Here is a 12,129-nt window from a genome sequence, read left to right on the forward strand (position 1 = left end):
AAAAATAATGGCTTAAAATGCCCCAATCTGATGAATAATGTCCATATCCAAGAAACTCAACAAACTCCATGTAGGATAAACTCAAAGAGATCAACACCAAAATACATTATAATCAGAGTGTTGAAAGACAAACACAAGGAGAGAATCTTGAAAGCAGCTAAGATTTAATAGCCAATTTCTTATGAGAAACCATAGAGACCAGAAGGCAGGGGGATGAGATATTTGAGGTTCTGAAAGAAAGCAATTATCAACTAAGAATTCTATATCCAGCAAAACTATCCTTCAAAGACATATTGAAACATTCTTGGATAAACAAAAGCTAAAGATTAAGTGTGTTGCTAGTAGTACTGCCCTACAAGAAATGCTAAAGGGTGTTTTCAGGTTGAAATGAAAATCAGTAGACACTGGACAGTAACTTAAAACCATATGAAGATATAAAGAACATCAGTAAAGGTAACTACATAAATATAAATCCAGTATTACTGTATTTTTGGTGTGTAACTCTTTTTCTTTCCTATAGAATTTAAAAGACAAAGACATAAAAAATAATCATAAATCTATATCAGTGAGCACATAATGGATAAAAATTTAATTTGTGACAATAACAAAAGGGGGATTCAAGCTGTATATAGGCAGACTTTTTATATGCTATTGAAACTAAACAGATATCGTTCTTGAGTCTGGGAGCTCAGCCAAGAATTCAAGACCAGCCTAGGCAACACAGGTGTTGCTGAAAATGTCAGACTCAAATTTGGATAACAGTAAGAAGAATTTCTTTGAGGTGGAAGCAGATGATGAGGAAAGTGTGATTTTGACATTGGTGCCAGTTAAAGATCAACCAAATATGGAACAAATGGAACCAAGTGTTTCAACTTCTGATGTCAAACTGAAGAAGCCTAAGAAATACAATCAAGTTAATCTACTTCAAACAAATGAACAATTTACAGCGCCACGAAAAGCTAGTTGCAAAATACCAGCCCCTCCGATGCCGACCATTTTGCCTCCTATTAGTAAGGTGTGTCAAGACACTTTGCGGAACTGGTGTCAAGAACTTGGTTTGAATATGAAGGGCAAGAAAACAACTTTATCCGAGGCTCCATGGGCATGCTTACCCTGAACAACAGCAAGATATGCCTGAAATGTTACAAGAGACCAGAGTACAGCAGTGTTCAAGGAAAAGCAAGGCAGTGACCAAGACAGCAAGGCTTCAGAAAAGTTTTAAGATGAGTGAGACAGCAGAAGAGACTAATACAGTTGAAGCGATAACTTCAGTGCAGGAAGCCATGTTGGCATCGTGGGCAAGAATTTCTGCAAGAGCTGTTCATCCTAAGGCTGTGAATTTGTGTTCCATTCGTGTTTCTGTTGAGGCCTTTTTGATGCAAGCTTCTGGTGTCAGGTGGTGTGTGGTCCATGGCCAGCTTCTCTCAGCAGACACAAAGGGTTGGGTACGCCTGCAGTTTCATGCAGGTCAGGCCTGGGTGCCTACAACTCGCAGGAGGATGATTTCTCTCTTCTTGTTGCCTGCCTGCATTTTCCCATCCCCAGGCATAGAAGATAATATGTTATGCCCTGACTGTGCTAAGAGGAATAAGAAGATGATGAAAAGATTAATGACAATAGAGAAGTAGCAATGACCTGCTTGAATACAATGTACTAGAGAAGGTGGGATGTACTTTCACACCATGTACCCTATTATGAAGGAATGGAAGAGGAGACAATTTGAATGAATCATCCTGATCTACAAAACAGTCATAGTGACTAGGACTCCCCAGTGAAGGTGGTTGACTAGTGACACAGCCCCATCTAAAGAGCCCCTTTCTGTACGCCTGAAAACCCATTAAAATAAAGTCACTGCAGTTGGCCTTTAAAAAAATATATATCTATAAATTGTGGGTGTTAATTGTAATTCCCATGGTAACTACTAAGAAAGTAACTCAAAAACACAGAGAAAAGGTACTGAGGAAGAAATCAAAATGGTACACAAGAAAAAATTAAACCCAAATGCTGGCAGTAATAGAGGAACTGAGAAACAAAAATGATATGAAATATATAGAATACAAACAGCAATCTGGTAGAAGTAATTTTTTCCATATCAGTAATTGCTTTAAATATAAATGGATTAAAGTCACCAATTAAAAGACAGATTGGCAGAATAGATTTAGGAAAAAAACAAGATCTAACTATATGTTGTTTAAAGAGACTCACTTTAGATCCAAAGACACCAACAGGTTGAAAGTAAAACATTAGAAAAAAAGATATTCCAGGTAAATAGTAACCAAGAGTCTGAGATAACTATAATACCAGACAAAATAGTAAAATTTTTAAGTAAAAAATTGTTAAATGAGACAAATAACGACAATATATACTGATAAAAGGGTTAATTCACCAAGAAGATAGAACAATTATAAACACATATGTACATAAAAACAGAGCCCCAAAATATAGGAAACAAACATTCACCAAATTAAGAGAGAAACAGACCGTTCTACAATAATAGTTGGAAACTTCAGTATCTTGCTTTCCAGAACAGATAAAACTGAGCATAAAATTAGCAAGAATGGATAGAACAGCTAGAAAGAAGATCAACAAGGAAATGGAGGACTTGAACAACACTATACATCCACTAGACTCAATAGACATAGATAGAGAACTTCACCCAACAGTAGAATATGCATTCTTCTCAATTGTGCATGGAACATTCTCCAGGACAGACCATATGTTGCGTCACAGAACACGTCTCAGTAAAATTTAAAAGACTTAAATCATACAGAGATCATTTTAAATATTTTTGAGGAATCTCTATGCTGTCTTCCATTATGGCTGTAACAATTTGCATTCTTATCAACAATGTACAGTCACGTGTAACTTAACGGGGATACATTCTGTGAAATTGTTAGATGGTTTCATCATTGTGTATGATGGTATAGCCTACTACACACATATGGCCTAGATGGTATAGCCTACTACACATATAGGCTGTCTGGTATAGACTATTGCTCCTAGGCTATAAACCTGTATAGCATGTTACTGTATTAAAAACTATAGACAATTATAACACAGTGGCATTTGTGTTATCTAAACACAGATACTATAAAAATGTGGTATAAAAGATAAAAAATAGTATACCCATCTATGGTACTTATCATTAATGGAGCTTCCAGGACTGGTAGTTGCTCTAGGTGAGTCAGTGAGTTAGTGGTGAGTGAATGTGGAGGCCTAGGACATTACTGAACCCTACTGTACATTTTACAAACACTGTACACTTATGCTACACTAAATTTTAAAAGATTTTTCTCTCTTCAATAATAAATTAACCTTAGCATACTACAATGTTTTTACATGATACACCTTTTTAATTTTTTTTTTTTTTTTGAGACTGAGTCTCACTCTGTTGCCTAGGCTGGAGTACAGTGGCACGATCTTGGCTCACTGCAACCTCCGCCTCCCGGGTTCAAGCGATTCTCCTGCCTCAGCCTCCTGAGTACCTGGGATTACAGGCACCTGCCACCATGCCTGGCTAATTTTTTTGTATTTTTAGTAGAGAGGGGGTTTCACCAAGTTGGCCAGGATGCTCTTGATCTCTTGACCTTGTGATCCACCCATCTTGGCCTCCCAAAGTGCTGGGATTTACAGGTGTGAGCCACCGTGCCCAGCCCCTTTCTAATTTTTTTAACCTTTTGACTTCTTTGTAAAAGCACTTAGCTTAATACAAACACATTGTACAGCTGTATAAAAATATTTTTTCTTTATTATCCATATATTTTTTAGAGGTCTCGCCCTGTCAACCAGGCTGGAGTGCAGTGGTACAACCATGGCTCACTGCAGCCTCCAACTCCTGGGCTCATGCAATCCTCCCACCTCAGCCTTCTGAGTAGCTGGGACCACAGGTACATACCACCACACCTGGTTAATTTTTTAAAAACATTTCTATAGAAAGGCGGTCTCACTCTGGTGTGCAGGTTGGTTTTGAACTCTTGGGCTCAAGCAGTTCTCTCACCTCAGTTTCCCAAAGGGCTGGGATTACAGGCATGAGCCACCACATTCAGCCTATTATCCATATTCTATAAGTTTTTTTCTATTAACTAAAAAAAAAAATTTTTTTGTTAAAAACTAAGACACAAACACATGTATTAGCCTAGGCCTGTACAGGGTCATGATCATCAACAGTCTGCCGCCTCCACATCTTGTTTCACTCCAGTTCTTCAGAGGCAATAACACACATGGAGCTACCATCTCCTGTGATAATAATGCGTTCTAGAATACCCCCTGAAGGACCTGCCTGAGGCTGCTTTACAGTTAAAATATATATATAAGTAGCAGTACACTCTGAAATAATGATAAACAGTCCATTAAATATATAAGCTAGAAACATGGTCATTTACTATTGTCATCAAGTATTATGTATTGCACACTACTGTATATGCTATATTTTTAGATGACTGGCAGTGCAGGCTTTTTGGAGTTTTTGTTTGTTTTTTAGACTGAGTTTTGCTCTTTTGCCCAGCCTGGGGTGAAATGGTGTGATCTCAGCTCACTGCAACCTCTGCCCCCAGGTTCAAGCGATTATCCTGTCTCAGCTTCCCAAGTAGCTGGGATTATATGCGACTACCACCACACACGCCTAATTTTAATTTTTTTTGTATTTTTAGTAGAGATGGGGTTTCGCCATATTGGCCAGGCTGGTCTTGAACTCCTGACCTCAGGTGATCCACCTCGGCCTCCCAAAGTGCTAGGATTACAGGAGTGAGCCACTGTACCTGGCCTTGCAGTAATATGTAATAATACATTGTGCTATGAGGTTATGACAGCAATGATGTCACTAGGTTAAAGGCATTTTTCAGCTCCTTTATAATCTTAGGACCACCATTAATCTTCATTGACCTAAATGTCATTATGTGGGCCCGTCACAGTGGCTCACACCCGTAATCCCAGCACTTTGGGAGACTGAGGCAGGTGGATCACTTGAGGCCAGGAGTTTGAGACCAGCCTAGCCTGGCCAGCATGGCGAAACCCCATCTCTACTAAAAATATAAAAATTAGATCAGTATGGTGGCACACACCTGTAATCCTGCCTACTTGGGAAGCTAAGGCAGGAGAATCGCTTGAGCCTGGGAGGCAGAAGTTGCAGTGAGCTGAGATTGCATCACTCACTCCAGCCTGGGTGACAGGGCCAGACCCCGTCTCAAAAATAAATAAATAGGCCTGGTGTGGTGACTCACGCACGTCATCCCAGCACTTTGGGAGGCAGAGGCGAGTGGATCACCTGAGGTCAGGAGTTTAAGACCAGCCTGGCCAACATGCCAAAACCCTGTCCCTACTAAAAATACAAAAAATTAGCGGGGCATGGTGGCGGGAGGCGGTAATCCCAGGTACTTGGGAGGCTGAGGCAGGAGAATTGCTTGAACCTGGGAGGTAGAGGTTGCAGTGAGCCAAGATTGTACCATTGTACTCCAGCCTGGGCAACAAGAGCGAGACTCTGTCTCAAAAAACAAAACAAAAAAGAATAAATAAATGTCATTATGTGGCATGTGACTATATAATGGTTCTCTTTACTCTACATTCTCACCATATAAACAGAACTACCGTATGATCCAGCATTCCCACTTCTGGGTATACATCCAAAGGAAATAAAATCACTATCTTCAAGAAGAATCTTCACTTCCATATTCATTGCAGCATTATTCACAACAGTCAAGATATGAAAACAAACGTCCACTAAAGGATGAACGGATAAAGAAAATGTATGCACACACACAACAGAATATTATTCCATTTTTTAAAAAGAAATGAAATCCTGCTATTTGTGAAAATATGGATGAATCTGGAAGACATTATGCTAAGTGAAATAAGCCAGACACAGAAAGACAAATACTGCATGAAACCCTGTCTCTACCAAAAATACAAAAAAATTATCCAGGTGTGGTGGCATGCACCTATAGTCCCAGCTACTCAGGAAGCTGAGGCAGGAGAACCGTTTGAACCCTGAAGGCAGAGGTTGCAGTGAGCCGAGATCACGCCACTGCACTCCAGCCTGGGCAACAGAGCGAGACTCTGTCTCAAAAAATAATAAATTAATTAATTAAATTAAAAATTAGCCAGGTATGGTGGCATGTACCAGTAGTCCTAGCTACTTGGGAGGCTAAGGTAGGAGAAGGGGATCACTTGAGTCCAGGAGTTTGAGCTTACAGTGAGCTATGATCATACCACTGCACTGTAGCTTGGGTGTCAGAGCAAGAAGCCCTATCTCTAAAAAGGAAAAATAAAATCGATAATCTAATTTTACACCTAATGACCTAAAAAAGGAGGGCAAATTAAACCCAATGCTAGCAGAAAGAAGGAAATACTAAAGGCTAGAGTGGAAATAAATAAGAGCATAGAAAAACAAGAGATAATCAACAAAACCAAATGTTACTCTTTGAAAAAGATCAGTAAAATTGACAAATCAACCGCTAGATTGAAAAGTATAAAAAAAGAGAAGATGGCTGGGCATGGTGGCTCACGCCTGTAATCTCAGCACTTTGGGAGGCCAAGGCAGGCAGATCACTTGCAGCCAGGAGTTCAAGACCAGCCTGGCTAACATGGTCAAACCCCATCTCTACTAAAAATACAAAAACTAGTTGGGTGTGGTGGCGAGTGCCTGTAATCCCAGCTACTCGAGAAGCTGAGGCACAAAATTGCTTGAACCCGGGAGGCGAGGCAGAGGTTGCAGCGAGCTGAGATCATGCTACTGCACTTCAGCCTGAGTGAGAGAGACTCCATCTCAAAAAAAAAAAAAAAAAGAGAGAGAGAGAGAGAGAAGATATACATGATTAAAATCAGAAATAAAAGTGGGGAAATTACTGCCAACTTTACATAAACAAAAAGGATTATAAGAGTATACTATGAACAGTCATATGTAAAATTTAGATAACCTAGATAAAATGGACAAAGTCCTAGGAATATCAATTACCAAAATGGATTCAGGAAGAAAAAGAGAATCTAAATAAATAGGTTTATAACAAGTAAAGAGTTTGATAATCAAAACTTCCCAACAAAGAAAAGTCCAGTACTACATGCCTTCACTGGTGAATTCTACCACTCGTTTAACAAATTAACACCAATCCTTCTCAAACTCTTCCAAAAAAAAAAAAGAAAAAGAAAGAAAGAAAATAGAAGAGGCCAGCATTATTCTGATTCCAAAGCCAGACAAAGACATCACAAGAAAACAGACCAATATCTCTTAGGAATACAGATGCAAAAATCCTCAACAATGCACTAGCAAACTGAAACCAACAGCATATTAAAAGGATTAAATAAAAAACAAACAACAACAAAAAAAAGGATTAAATACCAGGATCAAATGGGACTAATCCCATTAATGCAATGTTGATTCAATAAGAAAATCAAACAACATAATATGTCATTAATAAAATAAAAAAAGTAAAGCATAGGATCAGCTCAATCAATGCAGAAAAAGCAGTTGAGAAAATTCAAGGCCAAGTGTGGTGGCTCATGCCTATAGTCCCAACACTGGGAAAACAAGACGGGAGGACTTCTTGGACCCAAAGATTTGAGGCCAGCCTGGGCCACATAGTGAGATCTCATCTCTACAAAAAATACAAAAATTAGCCAGGCGTGATGGCACACACCTGTAGTCCCAGCTACTCAAAAGGCTGAGGCAGGAGGATCACCTGAGGGCAGGAGGTCAAGGCTGCAGTAAGCCGTGGTCACCCCACTGTACTCCAGCCTGGGTGACAAAGCAAGGCCCTATCTCCAAAATTAATTAGACAAAAAAACTCAATACTGTTTCATGACCAAAAAAAACCTGAGCAAACTAGTAACAGAAGGCAACTTCCTTAACACAATAAAAGGTATTTCTGAAAAATCCACAGCTTAACTGTATACTCAATGGTGAATGACTGAAAGCTTTCTCTTCAAGATCACGATATTAGACAAGTGCTTTTATCACTATCTTTAGACATTGTACTGGAAGTTCTAGCCAGAGGAATTAGGCAAGATAAATAAATGGGATCAAAATTGGGGAAAAAAAGATCCAAAACTATTTCTATTCTCAGATGACATGATCTTATATATAAAAAACACTAAAGAATTCACACACACAGAGTATTTGATATAATAAACTTAGTGAAGTTGCAGGGTACAAGATCAATAAACACATTGGTTTTCTTTCTATATACTGCCAACGCACAATATGAAAAGGAAATTAAGAAAAACAATTCTATTAACAATTACATCCAAATGAATGAAATACTTATGAATAAATTTAACCAAGGAAGTGCAAGGCTTGTACACTGAAAACTATAAAATGTTGCTGAAAGAAATTAAAGGCCTAACAAAAGGAAAAGACATTCTGTGTTCATGGATGGGACGACAAGATGGCAATACTCCCCAAACTGACTTAAAAATTCAATATAATCCCTATCAAGGCCAGGTGTGGTGGCTCACACTTGTAATCCCAGTACTTTGGAATGCTGAGGTAGGCAGATCACTTGAGGTCAGGAGTTCGAGATCAGCCTGGCTAACATGGTGAAGCCCCATCTCTATTAAAAGTAAAAAAATTAGCTGGGCATGGTGGTAGGTACCTGTACTCCCAGCTACTCAGGAGGCCGAGGCAGGAGAATTGCTTGAACTCAGGAGACAGAAGTTGCAGTGAGCCATCATGCTACTGCAATCCAGCCTGGGCAACAGAGTGAGACTCTGTCTCAAAAAAAAAAATGTGTGTTGTGTGTGTGCACGCGTGCACACGCACACACACATATATATATATATATATATATATATATATCCCTATCAAAAATTCCAACTTCCTTTTTTACACAAATGGATACTAAAATTCTTATGGAAATGAAGGGGACAGCCACGTCATCTTGAAATACAACCTAGTTGGAGAACTTATACTTCCTAATTTCCAAACACACTACAAAGCTTACAGTAATCAAAACAATGTGTTACTGGCATAAGGGTAAACATATAGATCAGTGGAATAAAATAGAGTTCAGAAATAAACCCTTCATGTATGGTCAATCAATTTTTGACAAGAATCAAAGAGCAAGACCACTCAATAGGAAAAGGACAGTCTCTTCAACAAATAATGCTAGGAAAACTGGATATCCACATGCAAAAGAATAAAGTTGGACCTGTTCCTTACACTGTATACAAATACTAACTTAAAATCGTAGTTTCTCAATAAATTAAGCAGAGATTATCATAAAACTCAGCAATTCTATTCCTGGATATATGGGTAGACATTCAAAAGCACAGAAGACAGGTGTTCAAACAAAAACTTATGAGTTTTATAAGTAATGCCAAGTATTCACTGTGGCATTAATTACAAAAGCCAAAATACTCAGCATTATATGTTGAAAGGTACACATAGCCAGAGAAGGGAAAACTCAGGGCTTGCTGGCTTCTCGGCTAGTTAAGGGCTGAAGTAACACCCACTGACTGATGAGTAGATGAGCAAAATGTGGTATATTCATGTGACAGAATATTATTTAGCCATAAAAAGGAATGAAATACCAATACATACTAGAACACTAATGAATCTTGAAAAACGAGTGAAAGAAGCCAGTCACAAAAAGCTGCATATTATATTATTCCATCTATAGGAAATTGAATTCAGAGTCAGAAAGCCCATTAAGACAGAAAGATTAATGGTTGCCAGCAGCAAGGGAGAGGGGAAAATGGGCAGTGACTGGTTACTGGAATGGGATTTCCTTTGGTAGTGATGAAAATGTTCTGGAACCAGTCAGTCATGATGGTTGTACAACATTCTGAATGTACTCGATGTCACTAATGATAACTTTCATATTACGTGTATTTTTTCCACAATTTAAAATATGAATATACATTAATTTTTTTAAAATTCCCTCAAACCAGTGGGCAGGATTGACTGCAGCTATCTTTCCTTGTTTAGGGACAAGATCCCTGTCTCCTCCATGAGAAAGAATAAGAAAATAAATTCAAATATTCTAATGTATTGATGATTCCCAATTTTAATGGTGAAGTACAAAGCAAGGTTCTATTATCAGTTCAGGGTCTGCACCCACCAACCAGACAATCTTCTTCCCTGGAATCCATTTGCCTCTAAAATAATGAGGCTTCCAAAATGTGGATTTTTTTAAAAAAATTCAAATAGTTGCAAATCAGAGAATCCAACTGGGTAAGCCTCACCGTTTATTAAACATACCCCTTGGGCTTCCTCATCCTGAAGCTATCTAGTTATAAGACTGGAAAATGTGAATGATCCAGGCCCCCCAACTTTTCTGGTCATAGTAAAAGTCACATTGTGTTGACCTAGCTCTGTCACCCACCTAGGATCTACCCTCTAAAAAAGGAAATCAATTAGAAGGAAACCCTGGGCCTAATGGAACTCAAATCCCCCTCCTGTTGTTCTTCCTAGATTAGGTGTGTAACAGCGGGCAACTTCCATCACCTGAAATGATGAGAACATTGTTTTTCTTCACCTTGCCTTGCAAACACATAACTGAATTGCCATTTTCTAAATCTGAATTGAATATTTTCCTCATTTCAGCCATACTAGGCAGAGCTCATCTGCTGCAATCAGCCTGAAAATGATGAGTCAGTCTCTACAATCTCAGGAGACAAGCCCAGATCCTTCCTAGAACGTCTCTCATTTGTAATGCTAACAAGAGCTTACAACTACAACTGCCCAGAATGGAGGCTTCCAGAGAAGCCAGAAGGATGGAGGCTGCTCCACCCCTGAATGCCCACATTACCTCTGTCTGGAAGAACCAGGTGTTCTAGGGTTAGAGATGAGGGAAAGGAGACTTACTGGGCTAGAGAACAGGACCAGGAATAAATTTGATCCAAGTCAGTCACAAACCTAACTGTCCAAGTCTGATCTCTGGATAACTTGAGAGAGAGGTCCCATGAACGCTGAAATTGTCCTCAACAGAATGCTTGCTTGTATGCTAATATCCATTTTCATTCAGCCCCAGGTTTGCATACTGCTTCAGACCATGCAACTAAGAGAACTGAGGCTCTTAATATTTCTTGACTTCTTGTTGCATCCTTTGGAACCTTTTGAGCTCACTTCCCTAAACCACATTCTCTCCTAAGGTAAACTGGACAAAACAAAGGCTTCCAAAGAAGCCCTTATACTCACAATTTGGATAATTCCCGAGTTCTCAGGGCCCCTTGAGTAACGCTTTACCCTTAAAGAAAATAATGCTAGCACCTGGGTGTCTTGGCTGCTCAGCTCTGTATGTTGAAAGGTACACATAGCCAGAGAAGGGAAAACTGAGGGCTTGATGGCTTCTCAGCTAGCTGAAGGCTGAAGTCACAGGGCTTGGCCTCAGCTGCAGCACAGGAAAAATGGAAGATTTTTTACACTTCAGAAGTTTATTAGCGAATGGTTTTGGGCCAGTTGGTGTTTACATGCTTGATCCCTACAGCCTTAGTGTACTAGCTGCAAGGGCTGGGATAGAACCTCACTGTCTGCTGGTCATTGGTGATGCTACCCTATGAAGATGATGGGCCTGTTGGATCCAAGGTACCAGGGCTCTGAGCCCACACTATCAGACAGACTCCACTTTTGTTTCCAGTGCCTGGGATGGGGAGATGAGAGTTTTGAGGATCTCAGTGTAGTAGGGACCAAACACCTCCTGATTGTGATGTGTCAAGTTGATAAACTTCTGGCCCAGTTCTGCCAGTTCTGCTTCAATAAGAGTAAGGCCTCCAGGGAGGTCTAACAGAGACCGCTGCACACCAAGAACCAAACAGCATTTGAGAAACAAATGGATCCGCTGATCTGTGAGCAGGAAAAGACAGTGAGAAGGGAAAAAGCTAACAGATTTCAGGAAGAAACATTTCCCCTGCACTCTACTCACCCAGGTTCTAAGTTAACAGATATGCACCAACCTGCCCACTTACCTATAGATAAGGAAATTTGTTTTGTTTGGAAAGGGGGTTGCAATCTTGCTCTCAAGGACAAATATCAAAAACTAGTGTGTCAGTAAATTTCAGACTATTCAAAAGATTGTTTAAGTATCCATCTTAAACAAAAGATTGTTTAAGTTAGATCCTAGTGAGTGAGTGATGTAACAGGAGGATCTTAGACTGATCCTTCAGATGGCTAAGGTAGGAGCAAGCTAGCCAAGTTCATGG

The 12,129-nt window shown here is 39.5% G+C and overlaps 2 protein-coding genes across 5 annotated transcripts in view; one reads left to right on the forward strand and one right to left on the reverse strand.

Annotated features, from left to right (window-relative positions):
* The first annotated feature begins 340 nt into the window (after nt 1-340).
* Nucleotides 341-1,865, forward strand: LOC116533654 (developmental pluripotency-associated protein 2-like). Its single transcript, XM_032253482.1, is given in 2 exon segments — nt 341-1,077; nt 1,079-1,865. Coding segments are annotated over 2 exon segments (891 nt in total). The 5' UTR covers nt 341-736; the 3' UTR covers nt 1,629-1,865.
* Nucleotides 1,866-9,799: 7,934 nt separating this feature from the next.
* Nucleotides 9,800-12,129, reverse strand: part of TCP11 (t-complex 11) — a 50,289-nt gene continuing 47,959 nt past the window's right edge. For all 4 annotated transcript variants that reach the window (XM_032253480.1, XM_032253478.1, XM_032253481.1 and 1 more), the window contains one exon: nt 9,800-11,773. In XM_032253480.1, the coding sequence (XP_032109371.1) occupies nt 11,541-11,773 (233 nt within the window). In that variant the 3' untranslated portion in view covers nt 9,800-11,540. The remainder of the gene's footprint in view (nt 11,774-12,129) is intronic.

This window comes from Sapajus apella, unplaced genomic scaffold (assembly GCF_009761245.1).
Source record: "Sapajus apella isolate SASKATOON/1434 unplaced genomic scaffold, GSC_monkey_1.0 scaffold83, whole genome shotgun sequence".
Lineage (NCBI taxonomy): Eukaryota > Metazoa > Chordata > Mammalia > Primates > Cebidae > Sapajus > Sapajus apella.